Source organism: Rattus norvegicus, chromosome 3 (genome assembly GCF_036323735.1).
Source record: "Rattus norvegicus strain BN/NHsdMcwi chromosome 3, GRCr8, whole genome shotgun sequence".
Taxonomy (NCBI): domain Eukaryota; kingdom Metazoa; phylum Chordata; class Mammalia; order Rodentia; family Muridae; genus Rattus; species Rattus norvegicus.
Genome location: NC_086021.1, coordinates 33,769,440 through 33,793,976, shown reverse-complemented (window position 1 = coordinate 33,793,976; position 24,537 = coordinate 33,769,440). Strand labels below are relative to the sequence as shown.

The 24,537-nt window shown below is 51.0% G+C and overlaps 1 protein-coding gene across 15 annotated transcripts in view; it reads left to right on the top strand.

Moving 5' to 3' along the window:
- Positions 1–24,537, top strand: part of Zer1 (zyg-11 related, cell cycle regulator) — a 39,197-nt gene that overhangs the window by 12,740 nt on the left and 1,920 nt on the right. For 5 of the 15 annotated variants that reach the window (XM_063283935.1, XM_063283937.1, XM_008761657.4 and 2 more), the window contains exons 2-15: positions 10,460–10,694; positions 12,641–12,791; positions 12,873–13,309; positions 13,616–13,792; positions 15,176–15,290; positions 15,399–15,545; positions 15,829–16,002; positions 19,010–19,225; positions 20,264–20,305; positions 20,406–20,525; positions 21,008–21,123; positions 21,766–21,969; positions 22,686–22,783; positions 23,437–23,539. In XM_063283935.1, the coding sequence (XP_063140005.1) occupies positions 10,460–10,694; positions 12,641–12,791; positions 12,873–13,309; positions 13,616–13,792; positions 15,176–15,290; positions 15,399–15,545; positions 15,829–16,002; positions 19,010–19,225; positions 20,264–20,305; positions 20,406–20,525; positions 21,008–21,123; positions 21,766–21,969; positions 22,686–22,783; positions 23,437–23,539 (2,335 nt within the window). Of the gene's footprint in view, positions 1–930; positions 7,155–10,459; positions 10,695–12,640; positions 12,792–12,872; positions 13,310–13,576; positions 13,793–15,175; positions 15,291–15,398; positions 15,546–15,828; positions 16,003–19,009; positions 19,226–20,263; positions 20,306–20,405; positions 20,526–21,007; positions 21,124–21,765; positions 21,970–22,685; positions 22,784–23,436; positions 23,540–24,537 lie in introns of those variants that run through there. The other 10 variants (XM_063283936.1, XM_063283938.1, XM_017591838.2 and 7 more) reach the window with 5 other exon arrangements.

Genomic DNA, 24,537 nt, shown 5'->3' with positions numbered 1-24,537 from the left:
ACTTGGGTCAGAATGGAGGAGGCAGAGTGGGTGGCAAGGAAATCAGTTGAGAACAAATAACAGCCGGGAACATATTAGGGGCTGGCTTGTGATGCAGGGCTGTAATTTTTGAAATGTTGGAGAAGAATCAAAATTGTCTGAGGTGATAAATGGCCATTGTACTTCAGCTTTGTGTTCTAAGAGCTCTCTTGCTCTCTGTACTGACCATCCATGACAGAAATCTTAAGGAAAAAAAAATTGCACTGTGGGAAAGTCGTGTCACACTGCTGTTTCCTTGTTGTTAGAATGTGAGCGAGTGACCTTCTGCCTCAGTCTTTCCATTTGTAGAATAGGACTGCTAAGCTACAGGTGCATGTGTGGCAGTGTGGTATATGACAGTAAGGATCTTCCCATCATACAGCCCTGCAACCCTTGTTTCTAGCTTTGGCTTGTGGCATCACCAGTTCTGTCTGACCCCGCTGGCTCAGGATTTGTAACAGTACTGGAGGAAGCTAGAATTCTGTGACACCTATCACATGGTCTATTCTTCAGGGTATCTGCAAACTTGGCCTTGATTTTCGTTTTGTTTTGTTTGTTAGATAAGTTTTCATTCTGTAGTGAGACTGACAACTCCCTGTGTAGCCCAGACTGACCTTGAACTCAGCAGTTCTCCTCAGCATCCCAAAGGCTAGGACTTCAAACATGAGCCACCAACTCCAGCTGGTGGCCCGTGTGTGTGTGTGTGTGTGTGTGTGTGTGTGCGCGCGTGTGTGCGCGCGTGTGTGCGCATGTTTGTGTGTATTTTGAAGCAGTCTCATGTAGATAAGGTTGGCTTCAGTCTTACTGTGTAAAACAGTGTGGTCTTGAATTCATAGAGATTGACCTGCCCCCTGATATAATTCCGGCAGATTATATGTGTGTACCACCATGCCTGACCTGAAGATGATTTTTTTAGATGTATTTATTATTATATTTATATGAGTACACTGTAGCTGTCTTCAGACACACCAGAAGAGGGCATCAGATCCCATTACAGATGGCTGTGAGCCACCATGTGGTTGCTGGGAATTGAACTCAGGACCTCTGGAAGAGCAGTCAGTGCTCTTAACCACTGAGCCGTCTCTCTAGCCCGCCCAAAGAGGACTTTTGAAATCCAAGCCCTGAAAATCCCCATTCTGTAACATAATGTAAGCAAAATGATGTCTTCCAGACAGATTGGAAAGGACCATTGTTGGGCCTATCTGTGGCACTGAGTGTGTGGTCAGATTTCAGGTAGAGGCTGTGGGTCCTGAAAATTTGCAGCCTTTGAGAAGACTAACTCCAGATCTTCCTCCTCACCCCTTGAGCCTGTCTGTCATCAGGCCTGTGCTGTCAGCTGAGCAGGACCAGAGGATTTGAGAATGCAAGGCCTGGGGCAAAGGATATGGCTGAGTAACAGAACGCTTGCCTGGCATGCATCCCATGTACCACAAAAACTAAGTAACGTATAAATATGTAAAGTTAGCGCTTAGAAGACAGGAGCCTCAATGGCAGAGCAAGCTTCTCTGACCAGAACCCCAAACTAGCCATGTGGTGAACCAGAGTCTCGCACAGTTCTGCTGCCAGCTTACTGTATATATTTATGTGAATCTGTCCCTCCCTTCGGACCTCGGTTTTCCCTGCGTTACACTGAGAATGGTGTCCTCCTGCCCCCGCTGACTCTGGAGAGACACTGGTCAGAGAAGAGTTTGTCCTTCACTCATGCTTGCCATGGTGAAGAATACTTCTCGTTACAGTTCGTGCCACTGGGTTCATGCAGGAGCAGCGAGGGCCCACCATGCACAGGGCTACTCTTTGCCTCTGGGTGTTTGTTTGCTTTTAACAGTTACTGAGGTACCACAGCACATTCGCGGAAGTCTGAGGACAATTTATGAGAGTGGGTTCTCATTCGACCATGAGGGACCCGGGGCTCAAACTCAGGTTTTCAGTCTTGGCAGGTGGCACCGTTAACCACTGAGCATCTTGCAGACCTCTGCCTTTGGTGGGTGGGTTTTGTTTAGTCTCAGTGCTTCAGCTCTTGATTCCAGAAATGTTAGCTCAGAGACCCCTGTGGAGTCATCTCTTTGCGGACCAGCATCAAACCCGGTTCATTCCCTGGAGCTGGGTTTCTGGCTTCAGAAGTGGGCAAAGAGCTGGGGATGTGGCTCAGAGAGTAAGCATGCTTGCAAACATGAGGACCTGCATCCAATCCCCAGCACCCATATACAAAAGCCATCTGGTGACCTGCACTTGTAATCCCAGAGATGGAGAGACAGATGGGAGGATCCCAGCTAGCCTGACACTCACTCATTAATATATAATGGAGGTCCTGTGACTCGGGCAGGGTTTCTACTTTTAGGAAGCTTCTAGCCCTGGTCCGTGATCCCCATAGAATTATTACCACAAAACCAGATCATCTATGGTCAGTGCACAAGGATGCTTGGAGTTGTAAGGAGGTAGTGATGGCAGAGAAGAGGAAGTGAGGCTTGCCTAAGTCCCCATAGGTGGCACCACAGGGAACAAACCTGGAAAGCCAGAAACCCCAGGTCTGACCTACTGAGCAGAGAGCATGCATCTACATACAGACTGCAGAGGCTCGGCTTGCAGCCTCAGCGCCACACCTGCAGGCTGTAGATAGACCCCTGCCTCCTGGGCAGATGGAGGGAGCTGGTGTATAGCCAGGGTAAGCAGGTGGGCATTAGGAAGTTTGCACAACCAACCTGCCCCAGGTCCGTCCTTCCTCAGTGTGTGTTCACTGCTTCTTTATCAGGAGAAATACCAACAGCCTGCTGGGTCTGTGCAGTCCTCCACCATTCTGTGTCTTCCCAGCACCATGACCTGTAGGCGTAGCCTCTGTAGACGTCTATCTCTACTCCTCACCTGCACTTCTCTCTCTAATCTCCAGCCCAGGACTCATTCCTTCCTCGAAAGCATTCAGCCTCTATAAAGAGCGTTCCCAGAGCTCATGGGCTAACATTTCACAGGGTAGGCACCGCTCCAAGGTTTAGAGCCTCTGGTTCCCCAGATTCTCTGTCCCTAGGTGTTGAGATGTTGCTATGGCCCCTTGCTTCCTCCTCTGAGCTTTGGTTACTCTCTTTCTCTTTTATTTCTTTATTATTTTATTTTATTTTTTTATTTTTGAGACAGGGTTTCTTTTGTGTAACAGCCCTGAATGCCCTAGAACTTTCTGTAGACCAGGTTGGCCTCCAACTCAGAGGGACCCCCCTGCCTCTGCCTCCCAAGCACTTGGACTAAAGGTGTGCACCACCATGCCCAACTAACTCTCTCTCTTAGCTGGTTTGCCGGGTAAACGGAACAGTGTGATTGGTGAGCGGTTTAGATTTACAGTGTTGCTGCCCCAGGCTCCTCTATGATAGTCGTGGTTCTGGTGTCTTCTTCAGCAAATGACAAGTGGTCTCTACCTCAGAGTGCCATCGTGAGGTAATACTGTCAACAGCAAACCTTTGTTCCGCCTAAATGCCAGGCACTAGTAGGCACTGAGGATGTGGGTGTGGGTGTAAGTCGCCAGTCGGTCCTCTGGAGCTGGCAGCTGGGGGGAGGGTCACAGACAAATTGTTATGCAAATGAATAGGTCTCTATTGGTACAGAATACTGGGCTTTGCCGTCCGGCTGGTTAAATAAGAAACTGTAGGAAGTAAATTCTGGAAGGGGCTGGGCATGTATCTGGAAGCACAGAGGACGGAGGTGGTACCGCGGGGGTGGCTGCCTGGGCTGCTGTTGTTTCTCTCAATCTTTTCTCCCCCTGCCCTTCCCCCAGCATGTCTTAAAGAGCCTGTGAGAAGAAAAGAGACATGGGGTTCTCCTCCTCTGGTAGTCCATCAATATCAGAGTCCAAACTGTCCCCAATTGCCAGAATTCCAGATGGCTGGAACCTGCCTTGAGAGTGAAAATCCTTAAGGGCTCCAAGGGGTGGAGTGGTAGGGTGTCGTGAGCCTCTAGACTCTGGTCCCAGATGAGGGCAGCTCCCCTTCCTCCCCAGCTCACCCAGGACACCCTACACCCACACCTTCAAGCTACAGGGTTGGCTCCTGGAGGAGATGAACACAGGTGACCACTCACCAGTCTGTTTTCTAGAGGCCTCTGGGAAGCTGATTTGGTGTCCCTTCCGTGGGCACAGCCCAGCTAAAGTAGGGTAGCTCCCTAGGGCCAGGGCTCAGCCCTGCAGAAAAGGTGGTTCTTTCCCAGCCATTCACGAGGTTCTGCTGTGGCCCACAAGAATTCAGTGTTCTGGGGGCAGTGAATTTATGCCCAGCCTCACGAGACTCACATCCTGCGAGTCCCCGTGGCTCCAGCCATGGCCTTTGTTATTTTTTTTTTCTTCTTTTTTTCTTTTTTCTTTTTTTTCGGAGCTGGGGACCGAACCCAGGGCCTTGCGCTTTCTAGGCAAGTGCTCTACCACTGAGCTAAATCCCCAACCCCATGGCCTTTGTTATTGAAACTTCCCTGCCCCAAGTCCCACGCTTAGTACTTAGTACCACCTGTGTTCATTTCCCAGGAGCCAGAGCCTGGCTCTTGGTGTCGCTATCCTTTGTACCTCAGCTCTCAGCCATTGCACTTGGGTTCCTACCTTGAACCTTCAGAGGTTAGCTAGGGCTCATCTCTGCCATCTTAACTAAAATATCAAACCTTCCCTGATGATCCAGCTCAGAGTGACACCGGCCCTTCCCCTGTCCTTCAGAGCACTGTTCCTGAGATGTGACTGTATCTGTGTTCTTTTTAGGTAGCTGATTGTCTCCTTCTAGTGCCAGAATGTTTCATAAAGGCAGGACTTTGTCTGGTTTGCTCAATATAGGACCTGTGTCTTCAGTAGTTCATGGTGAGGTCCATGATTACTGCAGGAGCAGTCAGCCTGCAGGGCTAGCCTGGTCTACAGATCTAGTTCCAAGACAACCAGGGCTACACAGAGAAACTCTGTCTTAAAAAAAACAAAAGCAAAAGAAAAGAAAGAAAAGAAGCCAGCAGCATGACATCTGTCCTGGGTTTATCAAGGAAACCAGAAATAAACTGGCACCTGGAGTGGGCCCATGGAAGCAGCAAGAGCCTCCTAACAGGGCAGGGGTACCTCCCAGGACATCAGAGTGGTAGAATGGGCTCTGTAAGGGAACTCAGACAGTGCTGTAGAGCAGGACACTCAACTGGTTGAAGCTGTACAGTCCTAGCAGACGGAGGAGGTAAGAGTGTGGGGCTGCAGGTGACCAGGCCTGGGGCTCTTGCCATCCTGTGGAGGAAGCAGGCTAGAGATAGTCAAGGAACTAAGGAAGCCAGAAAGCTGTCCCAAGCAGGGCTGGCCTCAATATACTGCTTCCTCTGGTACCAGCAGGCCGAAGGGCCTGCAAGTGAGGAAGGTCATAGGAATGTCCAGGCAGCCCATCATTTGTGCCATGCCCAGAGAGTGTTCCACTGGGCCAGCTGAAGCATGGGGCTTCTGGGAGGCATGTGTCAGGGAGAACAGACCCTACGTGACAGCAGTGAGGGCAGCCTGGCTGAAGGGGGCTATAACAATCCTAATAGCTTTTAAAGGAAAAAAGTCAAAATTACAGTGCATGGCGCTGCAGGTAAGAGTGTGTGCTCTTCCCGGGCCGAGAGATGGCGCTGCAGGTAAGAGCACTTGTTTGGGGCCCAGCGCCACACAGTGGCTCAAGAATGTCCATAGCTGAACTCATTTCCCAGCACCTGCATCAGGCAGCTGGCAGTGACCTAAAACCCTAGCTTTTGGGGTTTGTCATTCTCTCTGACCTCCATGTACTTGTGAGCATATCCCCCCACCCCCTGCCACCCGTTCCCCATGAAACAGAAGCTAATTGTAGGGCATAATGGCACATGCCTTTAATTCTAACAGCTCTGTGAGCTCAAGGCCATCTGGTTTATCTAGAGAATTCCATGCCATCAACTCTTCATAGTGAGATCTTGTTTATAAAATAAATGAAATAAATCCTAAAACAAAACGACAGGAAAAGAATAGCTGATGCTTTCTTTTTAAAGATTAGTTTATTTATGTATGTGAGTACACTGTCACTGTCTTCAGACACACTGGAAGAGGGCATCGGATCCCATTACAGATGGTTGTGAGCCACTGTGTGGGTGCTGGGAATTGAACTCAGAACTTCTGGAAGAGCAGTCTGTGCTCTTAACTGCTGAGCCACCTCTCCAACCCAAATGGCTGATTCTTAGTTTTCCCCACCAAATAATGGAACCCAGTGCCTTACACATTCTAGGCAAGTGCTCTACCACTAAGCTACCCCACCTTTTTTTAAATAATTAATTTTATTTTATATATATTCATATGAAGATGTCAGATCACTGGGAACTGGAGTTACAGACAATTGTGAGCTGCTGTGTAGATGCTAGGAATTGAACCCAAGGCCTCTGGAAAAACAGCAAGTGCTCTTAACCACTGAGCTGCCTCTCCAGCCCCCATTTTTATTTTATTAATACGGGGCTTTGCTAGTTGTTCAGATTGGTCCTGAACTAGTGATCCTCCTATCCCAGCCTCCCTGGTGCAGGCAGTGTTGTCTCTTGCCTCGTGTCCCGAGTAGCTAAAACAGCTCAGGGGTGGATATGGTACCCAAAAGCCAAGCCCATACCCCTTTGGAACTAAGATAATAGTAGTTCTTGACCTTCTTAATACTGTGACCCTCAAATATAATTCCTCATGTTGTGGTAACCCCCAATCTTAAAATTCTTTTCATTGCAACTTTACTTCTTATGACTCACAATGTAAACATCTGTGCTTTCCAATGGTCCTAGATGACCCTGGGAAAGGATCATTCCACCCACCCAGAGGGGTTGAGATACCCAGGTTGAGAACTCTAAGGAATGATTCTCTGGACCCATAGAGACCAGTTTGTACAGAGTGGCCTTGAGTCTCTGAGCTTGCACGTCCTATCTGTCAAACATGACCAGACCTCACTGACTGCCGTGGGAAGCATTTTCCCAGCACTGTCCCCCAGCTCCTCCAGCCCTTGCAGAAGAATTATCATCTTCATTTCTTCCAGATGAGGACACTGTGCTCTGGAGAAGTAACACTGTTTGTGAGTAAATGACAAAATGGAGTCAGGAGAGAGATCTGTCTGTCTGACCATAGAGACTGTACTTTTGGGGGCATGTTGGGAATTAATCCCAAAATCTCTCACATGGTAAGTATGGGCTGTACCAATGCACTACATCTCCATAACACTAAAACTTGTCTGAAGTTCAGCATCCACAAGGGATTGAATTCAAGACTGGATTGGGTACCAAAATCCACAGATGTTCAAGGAGTTTATATATAGTATAGTACTCAGGCATACCCAAGCTTCACTTCTCTGCAAGAGCAGTACACACTCTGAACTACTGTACCATCTCTCCGGCCTCTAGGAATTGTTTGTTGCTCACTTGAATGTAATATGCAGGTTCAGTTTGCAGTGTGTGCAGTCAGTGTTGGTACTGTACTAACCGACTTACCACTGGAATGCATCCAGATCTCTTTCATGTGTGGGGCCCTTTGGTTGGTACCAATGTTTTGGTTTGTTGTTTGAGACAGGTTCTCTCTGTGTAATCCTGGCTGACCTGGAGCTTTTTGTATAGACCAAGCTGGCCTTGAACTCATAGTTAACCACCTGCCTCTGCCTCCCAAGTTCTAGGAGTAAAGGAATGCACCACCATGCCTGGCTGGTGTCAACCATTTTTAATCTCTTTATAGAACTCTAGTATGCTTGTGAGTGTTCACAGTGGAGACACCTGTGAGTCCACTGAGAGGAAAGACCCGGAGCCCTTCTGTACCCAGAAACTTCCTTCAAGTGCGCACGCATATGCACACACACACACACACACACACACACACACACACACACACACACACCCTTGCCAAAGAGGCAGGCCCATCCCAACATAGAGCTCCTACGTATTAGCAGAAGGGAGTGCACCCAGAGCAAACGCAGTGTCCTCTTGCTTCTGACTCCTTCCTGTCACACTGTGAGGTCATCCAAGTAGCTGGCTGTGTTCTCAGTGCTCTGTGGCAGTCAATGTACTGTAATCGTCCCCTGCAATGTCAGTGGACGTCCAAGGGTCTCTTCTGGGGACCATCACATAGTATACTGCTTAAAACAGTTAGTGCATGGGCTGGAGCGATGGCTCAGCGGTTAAGAGCACTGACTGCTCTTCCAGAGGTCCTGAGTTCAATTTCCAGCAACCACATGGTGGCTCACAACCATCTGTAATGGGATCTGATGCCCTCTTCTGGTGTATGTGAAGACAGCTACAGTGTAACTCATACATAGAATAAAATAAATTTAAAAAAATCTATAAAAAAAAAAAACAGTACATTTTTAAATTTCATTACGAGGTATGTGTGAGAATGTATGTACCTGCCGCGGTCCCCGCATGAGGATCGGAAGGCAGCTTCTGGGTGTTTGTTGTCTTCCACAGTGTGTTCTGGGGCTTGGACTTTAGGCTTACATGGCAGGTACCGTCACCCATATGAAAGCACATTCCCACCCAGCATCAGTCAGTATTGTCGAGCCATCTCCAGTTACTGCCCGCTTTACACTGTTCGACCATCCATCAGCATCCGTACCTTCATCAGGGCTTGGTGTCTGCAGGAGAGCTGGCTGGCTGTGGGGAACGGCATCTCATTGTGGGTTGGTGCATTCTGCTGATGCCGACGGAACAAGATGAGTGTCCTTGAGGAGGCTGTCATCCACCACCACGTCTGGCTGGTGCCAGGCATTTTTTTTTTTTTTTTTTGGTTCTTTTTTTCAGAGCTGGGGACCGAACCCAGGGCCTTGCGCTTCCTAGGTAAGCGCTCTACCACTGAGCTAAATCCCCAGCCCCGGTGCCAGGCATTTTAAAATCTCACTGTGAATGTTCACAGTGACGACACCATGGCACACTCAAAGGAAGGCCCAGATACGAATTTGTAGTTATGGCTCTCTTCTCTTCCTCCTCCTTTCTCCCCTCCTTCCTCCTCCTCCTCCTCCTCCCCATCCCACCCCGAATCCCCATTATGCTGCCTTAGGCTTGAATTGATCCTCTGTCTTAAGGTAGGGTGGAGAGCCCCTCAGAGGCTGGGCTTGCAGGCACATTACCAAGCTCAGGCCATCGGTATCTTTCTGTGAAATCACTGCCTACTCTTACGTCATAATGCACCTTTACTTTAGGCCTGTAGCATATTTGGAATTAACTTTTGTGTATGTATGAACAGAAATTTCTTCACGCCAGTGTATACCAATTTAACCTTTTCTCCCATGTGATTGGCTCTTTTGAGGTCTGTTAAGAAATCTTAGGGGATGGAGTTGGGGATTTAGCTCAGTGGTAGAGCGCTTGCCTAGCAAGTGCAAGGCCCTGGGTTCGGTCCCCAGCTCCGAAAAAAAGGAAAAAAAAAAAAAAAGAAATCTTAGGGGAGTTTCTAGGGACTGGCTCAGTTATTAACTCACTTGCTCTTGCAGAGGACCTGGGTTTGGTTCTCAGCACCCACATGGTGGCTTACAACCCAGTTCTAGGAGATCTGATTTCTTTCCTGAGCTGTGTGGGCACTGCATGCCCCTAGAATTGGAATTCTAGTACCACATAGGTTCCGGGATTTGAACCCAGGATCTATGCAAGAGCAGTAGATGATGCTCTTAACCACCAAGCTCCCTGTCCAGCCAGGAAGACTTGACATTATAAAGTAACAATTTGAGTGTAATTCTCAGGTGGCACATTCCAGCCATTTAAAGGATCCAGTTCTGGGGGCTGGAGAGATGGCTCAGCGGTTAAGAGCACTGACTGTGGGGCTGGGGATTTAGCTCAGTGGTAGAGCGCTTGCCTAGCAAGCGCAAGGCCCTGGGTTCGGTCCCCAGCTCCGAAAAAAAGAAAAAACAAAACAAAACAAAACAAAAAAACAAAGAGCACTGACTACTCTTCCAGAGGTCCTGAGTTCAATTCCCAGCAACCACATGGTGGCTCACAACCATCTGTAATGGGATCTGATGCCCTCTTCTTTCTGGTGTGTTTGATGACAGTGTACTCATATATATAAAGTAAATAAAGTATCGAACTCCTTGGTTTTCAGTGGATACGGTATGTCAACACTCCCAAAGGAAAGCCCACCCAGGAGTGGCCACCACCATTTCCCCCAAGGCTGGTCTCCCTCCGTCTGTAGATTTGTTCTTTGTGGCTGCAGGCCAAGGACCATGGTGCAACCTTCAGAATTGGTTTCTTCAGTTAGCATGACCCAGTGTCCCATGAGAACTTTTTGTGAGTGGAGGATGCTCAGCTTTTTGTTTCGTCAGGGACTCACTGTATAGCCCAGGCTGGTCTGGAACTCCTGGTCGTCTTGCCTCTGCTCCCAGGTGCTAGGCTTACAGGTTTGCACAGCCTGTGCTGGGCTGAATGTGATGGATGGACAGGGCTTCCTTTTCCCCGGTCAGGAAATGGACACCGGCTCTTACCTGCCTCTCACAGGCTGCTTTCTCCTTCTCAGGCTGCGGCTCTGCCAATGATCTTGTGACTATTGGAGTCCATAGTTGCCCTTGTGGGCCCTTGCTGCCTTCTCCCGACATGGCGTCTGACACACCCGAGTCCCTCATGGCCCTCTGTACTGACTTCTGTCTCCGGAATCTCGATGGCACCCTGGGCTACCTGCTGGACAAGGAGACCCTGCGGCTGCATCCAGACATCTTCTTGCCTAGTGAAATCTGTGACCAGCTGGTCAATGAGTGAGCAAGGGTCTCCCCCGGACTGGGGCAGGGTTGGAGCCCAATGTGAGGGGTGAAGTGTGAGCTGGAGATCAAGACTGTGTGTTCAGACCAGGGCAAGGGGGAAGTGGCTGTGACGGTGAGGGATAACAATGGCGTGTATGCATTAGCAGGGATATGGTTACATATGCATTGGTGTGTGTACACAGGCGGCACACGTGAAGGAATGGGTACACGTGTAGCACAAAACATGTATGTGAAGCAGCATGTGTGTGTTTAAGGATAAGTTAGTATAAAATCCTGCATGTAATAGGGCACTGAATGCTCACAGCTGTGCCTGCACCTCTGAACACAAGCACGTGTGTCAAGGTTGGAACAGTAGCCCTTCCATCAGAGACCGGATCACGCATATGAACTTTTATCCATACTCCTGGTAGATCCCCTGCTCTGGGAGCCCACAGCACAGTGTGCCTATCCTTCCTGAAAGCTTAATTTTATACCAGTTACCCCAATGGGAAACCATAGGATCAAAGAGTTTCACAGCCAAATGGGAGCCAAGGACTGAACTCATGATGTGTTCTCAGCATTCAGTGTGTGCCAGGCATGAGGTGAGCCTTTCATTAGCCTAGCACCAGAGGCAAGTGCATCTCGCAGGTGGACAGTGCAGGGAGGTTCAGTCAGGTACGAAAGGTTCCCAGGTGGAAGCAGCCTGGCATCTGACATGCTGTGACTTCCACAGTGCCAAGAGCTTCCAGGGCTTGCTTTTTCCTCCTTCCTCCTTTTTTGGTTTGTTTCTGGGTTGTATTTTTGTTTCTGGTTTTTTTTTTTTTTTAAACAAAGGTTGCACTGTTCCTAAATGGCCTGAAACTTACTATATAGACCAATCTAGCCTCAAACTCAGTGACCCACCTAGCTGTGCTACCCAAATGCTACAGTTAAACGTGTACAATACCACGCCTGCCTCGTATTGTTTTTGTTTTTTGAGACAGGGTTTCTCTGTGTAGCCCTAGCTGACCTGAAACTCACTCTGTAGACCAGGCTGGCCTCCAACCCAGAGTTCCACCTGCCTCTGCCTCCTGAGAGCTGGGATTAAAGGTGTGCGCAACCCTCCTACCTCTCCAACCCCCTCCCCAACCCCACAACTGGCTCTTTTCTTTTGAGATGACTGATTTATTTATTTATTTAATGTCATGAATACACTGTCTTCAGACAGACTAGAAGAGGGCATCGGATCCCATTACAGATGGTTGTGAGCCACCATGTGGTTGCTGGGAATTGAAATCTGGACCTCTGGAAGACCAGCCAGTGCTCTTAACCAATGAGCCATCTCTCCAGCCCTCTTTTCTTTTTTAAAAGAGCCACTATGTGTAGGTGCTAGGAACTAAACACTAGTACTCTGCAAGAACAAGTATCTTAACAGCTGGACCAGCTCTCTAAGCTCCTAGCCTGGGATTCATGCACAAACGAGCATCTTGGCTAGATAGGGTTCCACCGACAGCTCAAACTCTGCCCAGCAGGCAGCTGTAAGCTTAAACTGATTCCCCCTGATTCCCCCATGCCCTGGAAGGGGATGATGATGAGGCACCAGAAGGCTAGTGAGGAAAGATGACTCTAGACTGTGGTGTGGTGCGACTGAGGTCAGTGCATACCTGGGGTGATGGCGTGGGCCTGGGAGAGGGGCACATGCTGTGGGTGACAGGCGTGTGTTTAGGCAGACTGCTAGAAGGGAGTGCTTGGGCTTTGCTGTTGGTGAAAGGCCCTTGCATCCCTGTATCACTGGTGCTCACCCTGATGACCATCTTCAGATTCCTAGACCCTGGGGTATAGGGATAGTCAGAAGCTAAGCAGATGTGTGAAGAGAGGTGGCTGTCGCCTGGGTGATGTCATAAGCCCGCAATCCTGATGTGGGTTCCAAAGGCAGCCCAGGCTCCTAGGTACCTCCTGAGCTAGGCTCGCTTCTCTTGCAGGTATGTGGAGCTGGTCAGTGCGGCCTGCACTTTCGAACCACATGAGACCTTCTTCAGCCTCTTCTCAGACCCCCGCAGCACGCGGCTCACTCGCATCCACCTCCGTGAGGACCTGGTGCAAGACCAGGACCTGGAAGCGATTCGAAAGCAGGTGAGACCCCACCCACCCCAGAAGCCAGGCCTGGGGTGGCTCAGGGTGGGCAGAGGAGCTGAGGCTGCTATGCTACTCCAGGACCTGGTGGAGCTGTACCTGACCAACTGCGAGAAGCTGTCCGCCAAGAGCCTGCAGACGCTGCGGAGCTTCAGCCACAGTCTGGTGTCCTTGAGCCTCTTCGGATGTGCCAACATCTTCTACGAGGAGGACAACCCGGGCGGCTGTGAGGATGAGTGCCTGGTCAACCCCACCTGCCAGGTGCTGGTCAAGGACTTCACCTTTGAGGGCTTCAGCCGCCTGCGCTTCCTCAACCTGGGCCGCATGATCGACGGCATCCCCGTGGAGTCACTGCTTCGGCCACTCAACTCCCTGACTGCCTTGGACCTCTCAGGCATCCAGACAAGCGACGCCACTTTCCTAACACAGTGGAAGGACAGTCTGATGTCCCTTGTGCTCTACAACATGGACCTTTCAGACGACCACATCCGTGTCATTGTCCAGCTGCACAAGCTGCGGTGAGCTGCCCACTTAGCAGCCAGGGCAGGAGTTGGGGCGGGAGTTGGGGAGTGAAGCAGACAATAGAAGAGAGGAAGGTGTCAGTCCTGGGTCCATCATCCACAGCAGGGGAACCCTTGCATGGAACAGGGAGAGAGCCCACTCCTTAGACCACACACTAGCTAGTTGAGGGCAATTTAGGGTACCCAAGTCCCAGCAGGCTATCTCTCCAGAGTTCCCTAGAGAAGCTGTGGCAGGCATGGGCCCTTCCTTGCTGTGGCCTAAAGGAGTAAGATCCTGACCTGTGGCCACCACCTGACCTCCAGCCACCTGGACATCTCCCGAGACCGCCTCTCCAGCTACTACAAGTTCAAGCTGACTCGGAAGGTGCTCAGCCTCCTGGTGCAGAAGCTGGGGAATCTGATGTCACTAGACATCTCTGGTCACATGATCCTGGAGAACTGCAGCATCTCCAAGACAGATGAGGAGGCAGGGCAGACCAGGTGGGTACCTAGCTCTGCCACTGGGACGATGCCACTCACCAAGCCCTGACCAAGTGCCCTCATGCCAAGTACTGTGCAAGCCAGTGAGGCTGGCGTGGTAAGCACACCTTTAATCACAGTACACCAGAGACAGGGATGCTCATCTCTGTGGTTTGAAGCCAGCCAGGGCTGCATAGCCTCCAAGGGGGGTTGGAAAGTGGGGGGAGTGGCTAAGACAGAAGGCTCAGCAGTTTAGGACTCCTGTTGTTCTATAGGGCCCGGGTGCCCTATAGAGGCTCACAACCTGTCTGTAAGTCTTGTTCTGAGAGACCTGACATCCTCTTTGGGCCTCTGCAGGCACCAGGCACACACAGGGAATACAACATATATCTAGGCAAAGCACACAAACCCCAGAGTTCAATAATTATTTTTTTAAAAAAAGTCAAGGGCCAGTGAGATGCCTTAGCATGTTAAGGTGCTTGTCACCAAATCTGACAACTTGCCTTCTGTCCCTGGAACCCACTCCTACAAACCATTTGCTGGTTTCCTCATGAGTGTGAGCACTCAAGCGTGCACAAGCACGTAATACACACATATTCAGTAAATTAACAGGAGGGAAGGAAGGAGGGAAGGAGGGAAGGAAGGAAGGAAAGAAAGAAGGAGGGAAGGGGAAAACAGAGAAGCCAGACAGAGCCTGTGTGAGCTGATGGGGAAAGGACAGACATTCTGGACACTGGGGGGGAAGTGCACACTCAGGGCTGCCTGAAGCCTTCCGAGTTTGTTGAAGAGATCACATTGCAGCATGGGATCAATCTGGATCAATCTGCACCAAGGCCTAAGAAACAAACAGCATCGGGCATGATGGAATGGTGGGGACAGCAGGCAGGGGTACTGTTGTCCTTTCGGTAATACTGTAGCTGACCCGTGCCTCTGAACCAGTGCTGAGCTCTCACTCCAGCCCAGTCACTGTCGCTGCCTCCAGCCTGCCCTTAGCCATGCTTTGTTCTGTACGGCAGAGGGGCTTTTCCTTGCTTGTTGGTGAAATGTGTCCCTGTGAGAATGGCAGGTGACACCTTTCGCAGCTGCTGATCCGTGTTCACACTCCGCCCTCCCACCCTTCTATCAAGAGGTGGGAGCTGGGGATGTGGCTCAGGTGGTGCAGAGCTCTGACTTTGATCCCAACACAGCCTTAAGCAGGCTTGGAAGCGTGCGCCTGCATCACAGCACTTGAGAGGTTGGGTGGGAGGACCAGGGGTTGAAGGCCAGGCCTAGCTGCACAGTGGGTTGGGCAGGGACACGATGGGATTAGAGGCCCTTGTTTCTCCATGGGTGGAGTACCCAGTCCATGGGGGAGCCCAGGCTAGGTCTGATCAAATTGTCAACTCTGGTGTGCTCTTTCCCCAGCACCGAGCCATCCAAGAGCAGCATCATGCCTTTTCGGGCTCTGAAGAGGCCACTGCAGTTCCTTGGGCTCTTTGAGACCTCCTTGTGTCGTCTCACACACATTCCAGCCTACAAAGTAAGAGGCGGAGTGGGGAGGAGGAAGTGGCCAAGTACTGCACAACACTGAGTCTGGGGTCCCATTACCTGGCCTCTCCTGGGTTGTCCTGACATGTTCCATCACTAGGTAAGTGGTGACAAAAATGAAGAGCAGGTGCTGAACGCCATCGAGGCCTACACAGAGCACCGGCCTGAGATCACTTCCAGGGCCATCAACCTGCTGTTTGACATTGCACGCATTGAACGCTGCAACCAGCTTCTGCGCGCCCTGAAGGTCAGCTCAGAACCCCAGGCCCTCAGGCTCCCAGATATTGCTGCCCTCCTTCTCTGTCCTTCTGCACCCAGCCCTTATCCCAGGGGAACAGGCAGCCTTGCCTTGCAAACCTGCCAGCTTGTTCAGGCCCTGCCCTAGTTCCTACCCTGCTCACATCTCCCCAGGACAGCAGGTCTAAGGTCAGCCTTTCCCCAGAGAAGCCACAGTGACTCATAGAGCCCAAGCTGTCCTTGCCTGCCTCTGGCAGCACCCCAGCCCCACCCCATACCCTGTGTTCACACAGCTGGTCATCACAGCCCTCAAGTGTCACAAGTATGACAAGAACATTCAAGTGACTGGCAGTGCCGCTCTCTTCTACCTGACCAACTCTGAGTACCGCTCAGAGCAGAGCGTCAAGCTGCGCCGGCAGGTCATCCAGGTGGTGCTGAATGGCATGGAGTCCTACCAGGAGGTGACGGTGAGCCCCTGCCTACTGCGGCCTGCATGCTTTGGCCCAGTACCCCTTCCCGCTTCCCAGGGCCCAGACACACAGGTCCCCCAGGCTTAGGTGACCTTTGCCAGTTCTTGTATAGCTGTTGTCCCAGAAACCTGCCCCTGGCACACAGTGACCCCAGAAGCTGGCTTCAACTATGGGCCCTGCCCATGGCCACCCCACCTCTGCCCTCTGTGCTCCGTCTTTTCTGCCTCCCTCCCTACCACTGTCGGGGGGGCTGGTCTCCTCTCTCCCTACCACTGTCGGGGGGCTGGATTCTAGTACCTGTTCTTAATTATAAAATTATAAAAGAACATTTGCCATAGAACAGTTACAAAGACATGAAAACCACTAAAAGTCCACCACACGCGTAGCCTCCCACTGACATCCCTTGCTCTGACATGTCGTGTGTGCATGAGAATGTAGTAAATGGGTCATTTGCACTGCTCTGCATGTTGCTTGTGTAGTGTGGATGCTGTTGTTTTCTCCTTTGAGACAGTCTCGCTCTGTAGCCCTCTCCTGGAAGTCCTTACATGAACCAGGCTGGCCTCGAACTCACAGAGCTCTGCCTGCCTCTGCCTCCAGAACTGACTAACAGTGTGCACCAGATCTTTTCTTCCAGCACTCGCCAGTGCTGGGACTAAGGCGTGGTGCACATCAGTGTGTCTGAGCTCTGCTTTGAAGAGAAAAGAATCGGGATCGGGCTGGCTCTTGCCAGTAGCCCGGCCTCAGGAGACTGAGGTGGGATTGAGGCCTGGGCTTCAGAGTCAAACCCTGTCTCAAAAAGAAAATCAAGAAAATGGGGCAAGGAGAGATGGTTCAGCAGTTAAGAGCACTGGCTACTGTTGCAGAGGACCCAGGTTCAAATCCCAACCATCTGTAACTCCAGTTACATGTGGTACACAGACATTTTCTAGCAAAACACCAACATACATAAAATAAAAAATCAAGAAAGCAAAGGAGATGCTGGGTGGTGGGTGCAGGCCTTTAGTCTCAGCACCCAGGAGGCAGAGGCTGCTGGATCTTTGGAGTTCCAGGTTAGCCTGCTCTACATAGTGAGTCCAGGCTACACAGAGGAACCTCTCAAAAAAAAGTTGAAGGGGGGGTGCAGAGGAGAGATGGCTCAGTGGTTAAGAGCACTGACTGCTCTTCCAGAGGTCCTGAGTTCAATTCCCAGCAACCACATGGTGGCTCACAACCATCTGTAATGGGGTCTGATGCCCTTTTCTGGTGTGTCTGAAGACAGCTACAGGGTACTCATATATAATAAATAAATCTTTAAAAAACAACAACAACAAAGGAGCTAGGGCAGTAGTTTTCTGCAGAAATGGTAGCATATAAATACTGTAAAGGGTTACCTTTAAACTTTAAGGCCAAGGCAATGCAGAAGGCAGAAGGACTCCCTGAGTTTGAGGCCAGTTTCATCTACAGAGGAAGATTAAAACTGTTCCAAGATAGCCAGGCCTACACAGAGAAACCCTGTTTCAAACAAGAAAAAAATTAGAATAGGCTTTCTCAGACTATAGTATTGGCATCGGGGGTAGCTCAGTGACGGAGCACTGGATAAAGCATGTGGCCCGGGGCTCGGTGCCCAGCATTGTAAAATGTGTGTGCATGCATAGTGTCTGATACCCTAAGGGGCCGTACCCTCTAAACATTGTGATTCATAAAGCCTGGTGAATGCCAGTATTTAATAAAGAAGCATGTAGGGGTGGGTAGATGGCTCAGTGATTAAAAGCACTTGTTACAAGCAGGTTGTTGCTCTAGTCCCATCACACAGTAGGCAAATCTCTAAGCTGAAGGCCAGCCTGGTCTATAGCGCAAGTTCCAGGACAGCCAAGGGTACACAGAGAAACCCTGCCTTGAAATTCAAAAACTTTTACTGTTACCCCTGCAGAGAACGAGGGCTTAGTTCCTAACACCCATTTGGTTGGCTGCTCACAATTGGCTGTAACTCCAGATCCAAGGAATTCAGCACTTTCTGACTCCCATTACAATGCATGGTGCATATATGTGTGTATGTGTATGTATGTAGAACATGGTATACATATATATGCACACATAAAATAAATTTTAAAACACAAAATATATGTTTAATAAGGAAGGGAAGGAGAGTAATGATGACCCGTGGAGTACATACATCATGAATGTACAGGCTGGGAAAGAAGGGATGGCCACATGCCTGTACACTGCTGGTAGCAGTACAGCCACCTGGTTAACAGCCAACTGCTGTCTCAACATGAATCGTGTCCACTTCTGATCCAGAAAGCCCTGAGCAAGCCAGGCTTGGAAGCAAGAGGACCAGGAGTTCAGTGTCATCTTCAGCTGTGTTCGAAGCCAGTCTGGAGTGCATAAGACCCTCTCAAGAAAACAAACCCCCAAATCCCTCAACTCTGTGTACCTTAGTGCAGCTGTGTGACAGACACCAGGCAGCATGTGCAAGGCATTATGGACAGTGGCCAAAAGTCCGTTAGTGGGAGAACTGATGGGTAAACTGAGGTGTCATGACAGAATGTTAGACTTCAATGAAAGCGAGTGCATTTCAGCTACAGGTGACAATACTTGTCCTTGGAGCAGTGCTGAACAAGGGCTCGTGGCTCCCTGGGGGGAAGACAGGGTCTTATGATCAGGAAGGGACTTGGGTGTAGGCAGTGTTTGTTTCCTGGCAGAGGTCGTGGTTGCATGGATTTTAAAATACAAAAACTTCATGTTTTTAAAAACTTTTAGAATAACCTTACTGAGAATGAAAAGCAAGGGGGCAAGCCTTAGTTGAACATGGCGGTATACTGAGGCAGCAGGGTTGGGAGTTGAAAGCCAGCCCTGGCTACATGGTGAGCCTGAGCTCAGTGTGGACTGTGTTGAAAACTCCAACCAAAAGGCCCGGAAGCTTTCTCTTCCAGAGAATCTCCCCAGCCCTTGGTGACATCTGATCTGGAGCCCTGTCCCAGGTCTGTCCCTGAACGTGCCCTGCTTGTCTCCCACCCTGGCCCAGGTGCAGCGGAACTGCTGTCTGACCCTCTGCAACTTCAGCATCCCCGAGGAGCTGGAGTTCCAGTACCGCCGCGTGAACGAGCTCCTGCTTGGCATCCTCAGCCCCACCCGCCAGGACGAGTCGATCCAGCGTATCGCTGTGCACTTGTGCAATGCCCTCGTCTGCCAGGTGGACAATGATCACAAGGAGGCTGTGGGCAAGATGGGCTTCGTCGTGGTACGTGAGCTTGGCTGCCTTTATCCTCCTGTGCTCTGAGGCCTCCAGAGGACCCGGGTGACGGGGGAGGAGGGGGTAGGAGATGGCAGAGAGGGGGGGGGGGAGAATGAGTGTCGGACAGTGTTGTTTGATCCACCTGTTGGAGTTAACAGGCGACCATGAGCCTTCTCACATGGGTGCTGGGAATTGAACTTGGATCCTCAGCAAGAGTAGGACATACTCCTAACCACAGAGCCATCTCTCCACTCCCCAGAAGAGTTGCTTGCTTGCCTGCTTACTTGTATATGACAAGGCCTTTCTATGTAGCCCTGGCTGGCCTAGAACTTGCTAGGTACCGCAGGCTGGTCTCTAAGTCAGAACGATAACTTCACGTCTACTTCCTCCCGAGTGCTCGTAATAAAGGTGCACTACCATGCCCGCCTCAGAAGGATTTCTTTTGTTTTGTTTTTCAGACAGGGTTTCTCTGGGTAGCCCTGGCTGTCCTGGAACTCAATATGTAGACCAGGCTGCCCTTGAACTCAGAGATCCACCTGCCTCTGCTTTCCCCAGTGCTGGGATTAAAGATTGTACCACCGCGCCTGGCTTTCAGAAGGATTTCTTAATGTTGCTTATGACTGTGTGGTCTTCTCTGTCTTTTAACTAGTTCCACTCAGCTCCATGCAGTAAGCCCTATGACAAAAGACCCAGGGCTGGCCCTTCTTGTCACTATGCCTTTCTGGCCTGGTATGAATAAGTTCTTAGCCCAGTACATGAACAGGATAAATATGGAAGGAAAGAAGGATCTGAGGGTAGTCGGTCCACTGACCCCCCCTCTATCCCTCCACTGACCCCCCCTATCCCCGAGGAGTGCCGCCCCTAGCAGAGAAGCACTTGACAAGTACCCACGTGTCCTTGACCACCTTCGAGCCACTTCCAAAAGACCTGTAGAGTTGGACGCTGCCAGGCTGTGTCACCCGGGACAGGCAGTGCCTCCCTGTCTGCTGAGCTCCTAAGCTGGTGGGGCCCTGGCCTCAGGCAGCCTCTCTCCTCTGCCCACAGACCATGTTGAAGCTGATCCAGAAGAAGCTGCTGGACAAGACGGTAAGCGAGCCCAGCCCACTCTGCCCTCTCCCTAGAGGCTTCTGCCAGAGTTGGCCATGTGTCCTCCGGAGGACAGAACTGAGCTGTGCCTCCCCAACAGTGTGACCAGGTCATGGAGTTCTCCTGGAGCGCTCTGTGGAACATCACGGATGAGACTCCAGACAACTGTGAGATGTTCCTTAACTTCAACGGCATGAAGCTCTTTCTCGACTGCCTGAAGGTAGGCAGTGCCCGCACGGGCTGCCACACACCTAGCATGCCATCCCGCACAAGCTTCCCATGGCCACACAGGCCAGCCACACACCCCATGTCTGCTGCTGGAAGAAGTGTCAGGAAGCTTTTCTCAGCTTCACCTCCTGAGAGTCCTTCTGCCAGGGAACCCCAACCTGTTCTGCCTGCCCAGAGACCGTCCTCTGCTAACAAGATACAGTTCTGCCCAGAATATAGGACTCGGCTTGTTTCTGTAGCTTCTTAGGGGCTCCCCAGAAAGGACTCCTCTGAGCTGTGGCAAATGGAGCTGTAATCATCCCCAAAGTCAGCTCTCTTCCCGGCCTCTGTCCTGGGAGCACTAGAAAGTCGAGGCCGGCCTACTGTATCTCTCCCTTGTCTAGAAGGGCCCTCCACACAGGCGCCCACAAATCCGCAGGATAACAGTATCACGTGAAGTGATGAGTGTGAAGGCCTTGCCTGCTCTTGTCCCAGGAGTTCCCAGAGAAGCAGGAGCTACACCGGAACATGCTCGGGCTCTTGGGGAATGTGGCAGAGGTGAAGGGGCTGCGGCCTCAGCTGATGACCTCTCAGTTCATCAGCGTCTTCAGGTTGGTACTTCCTGGGCCTCCAGAAAACTCAGAACAGTCGGGTGTACTGTGAGCACACTGTGCTCTGTCTAGGCTTCTGTTACTGGTACTCCTTCTATCTATAATGTACGTTTTGTTTTCCTTGATCTTGTTAGTAATTCTGTGTATGTGAGGGACGGGTGTTTGCCCATGAGTGCAGTTGCCCAGAAAGGCCAAGGTTTGGGTCTCCTAGAGTTGCAAGCCGCCATGGGTCCTGGGACTCAGCTCCAGTCTGACAGAGCAGTGTGTGCTGTACAGTGAGCTGTGCTGTACACTGAGCCGTTTCCCCAGCCCCTGTGGGCTTTAGTCTTTCAGCCTGCCACAGACGGCCGCACTGTCACATCCTTTTCTTTGAAGGACTCTGAATAAATACCAAGTGGCGAGATGTGGCCTGAGCTTGTAATCCTAGCACTTGGGAGATGAAGCAGGCCAGTCTGAACTTCATGAGATCCTGACTCAAAAACAAACAAAACAGGGCCAAGTCATTTACACCTGAGCCCGGCGGTACAGGCCTGAAGTCCTGTGCTCAAGGGGCTGAAGCGGGAGGAGGCGGTAGTGGCTGCAGGGCTGGGTGGCTGCCCACTAATGCATGGTGGATCTTCTTCTTCTTCTTCTTCCCGGTAGCAACCTGCTGGAAAGCAAGGCCGATGGCATTGAGGTTTCTTACAATGCCTGTGGTGTCCTATCCCACATCATGTTTGATGGGCCTGAAGCCTGGGGTGTCTGTGAACCCCAGCGGGCAGAGGTGGAGGAGCGTATGTGGGCGGCCATCCAGAGCTGGGATATCAACTCCCGAAGGAATATCAACTACAGGTCAGAGATGGGAAGGTACACAGCATGGAGAGTCAGAAGCTGCTTGTCCCAACATGATGTGCCAGAGCTTTCCACCCTGGTCCTGTTCTCTAAAGGCGATTGCTCTCACTCACTGTAAGGTCCAGTGTGTGAGGGGCACATTCCCACTCGTTAACATGTGTGTTATATCCAAGGCCTGTCTCTTACGCATGTTTGATACAGAACTAAACACACCGCAAAACACAGGTCACCTGTAACCCCACCCCTGTCAGGCTGGCCTCAGTCCTCACTGTACTGGGAGGGTGACTTTGTAGTCACCCGGTCAGTCCTTCTCCCTGCCACACTAGGGACAGCTGGTCATTTATGTCAAACACTCAGTTGAAAGGATAGGCCATGGTGTGTGGCTTTGCTCAAGCCCCAGTCCCTGGGAGGCAGGAAGCTAAATCCCAGGGCCCTTCTGAAGCTTTGCAGATGAGATTTCCTGGCTTGGGGGCTGGAACTGCAGCCTGGCTTAGAGTTACTGTAGGTTTCTCCCAAGGTGTCCCCCTTCCTTACCAGTTCACTCTCTTGGTTGCCAAGACCCTCTTCTCTGACTTTGGTCTTCCCCAGGGTGAACTCCTGGGTAGAGCCAGCCGCAGGGCCCTGAAATCCTACAGGCTTGCCCATACTGCCCTTAGGACCCTGCATGGAGGAGCTCATAGGAGCAAGCCTCACTTCTCCAGCCTCTGGATGACGGCGCCTCTCTCCTGCAGGTCCTTTGAGCCGATCCTCCGCCTCCTTCCCCAGGGCATCTCTCCAGTCAGCCAGCACTGGGCCACCTGGGCCCTGTACAACCTCGTGTCTGTCTACCGTGAGTGCCTCCTCCCTTGGCTCAGACAGTCCCTCAGCTGAACACAGCATGTCCACAGGGAGCTGGCACTCAGGAAAGAACACAAAGAGTTACCATTGGCCATGTCCTTCAGAGCTAAGTTGGCATTGGTAGGATGCCAGTGTGATGGTTAGCCTAGTCACCATCAGAGGTGACCCAGCCCATACCGGTGTGCCTTTCTCCACACTCTTGCCCTACCTGTGAGTGAACTTTCCAGTCTTTTTGCTACCTGCAAGGCAGAGAGATAGCCATCTCCTTGGTTGGTCACCATAGTTACCTGGGGGTGTCTTACTAGCAACATCATAAATACAAACTTCTGCCTGGGGAACCTGTGTCATGATACAAACTCTCAGAGAAATATCATGCTTTGGGCCTATGGTGGAGATATTTCCCATAGGACTAACTCCAGGGAAATTGTAACCACAATTTCTGGGGAACAGTGGGGAGTGTCTTTTTCAAGGACTTGCCCATTCCCTGCCATGTGGCCCCAGGAGGCTTGGCACCCTTGGCCTGTCCCTGCTCCCTCCTGGCAGGTCTTTCCTCAGGCAGCAACTGTAGAACGGTTCTGGAAACTGTGGGTGTCTGGGGACAGGCTGTAGCTGAACATGGTCCTCACTATTGCTCCTACCTTGTAGCTGACAAGTACTGCCCCCTGCTGATTAAGGAAGGCGGGATGCCCCTGCTGAGGGACTTGATCAAGATGGTTACTGCCCGGCAGGAAACCAAGGAGATGGCCCGGTAAGAAACAAACTGCATCCTGGGTAGGAACCTTGGTATGGAGGGCAAAGGGCTCAGTGGGAGTTACTCAGGGTTAGTATGGAGCAAACAGTGGATGGGTGTCCAGCAGGGGCCTCTGTCACCTGCCCATGGATGACAGACAGGGTCTCAACTGTCAGGGGAGCTGGTCTGCTTTCAAGTGCTCAGTAGGCTTCCCCAGTCCCACTGAGAGCCCTCCTTGTCACCAGCATTAGCAAGAACTCTGCATTATTTTTGACCTACGTTATTCCAATAAAAACGGACTCGCTGTGGTGAGGTGTATGCTAGAGGCCACGTGCACACGGTGCTGGGTTATTTAAACGCAGGGGTAAGGGTAAGGCCGCCAGGGAAACGCGCCCTTCGACGGCTGGGGTGAAGCTCAGCAGTACAGCCCTTGCCCAGCATGTGCCAGGCCCCAGTTATGATTGTCCCTCGTACGCCTTCAAGTACACATACTACATGATAGGATCAGTTGGATCCGCCTTCCTCTTTCCTGGATCCATTCTCACTCAGAGAATACTCCTTTGTCATAAATCTGAGCACAGGGTGGCCTGAGGCTCAGACTCCACCCTCCTCCCGCCCCATACGCAGAATATGCCTTTCTGGCTTGGAGACATCAGCCAGCTCTGCCATTTGTTATTTTTGGGTTCAGTTTTAACTGACTGGTCCTTGGACTTAGTCTCCCTTGGGAGTCCCCTGGAAAGTGTTAGAACTCAACAGCCACCTGCAGACTTTTTTACCAGTGGGCTTGGGGATATCTGTGTTAAACAAGATCCCAGGACTTTTAAGTCATTGGGTGGGGCCTGTCAGCGAGCCCTCTTGGTGCCCTTTGACCTGAGACCTGAGTTGTGTCTGAGCCAGTGGGTTCTCTGGGTCAAGAATGAACTATACTAGGAAGTTCCTTCTCTAAAGCCCTCCATACAGCCTTTCAGCAAATGGAGGCTGCGGTGAACCCCAGAACCCAGAGTCTCCCTTTTGAA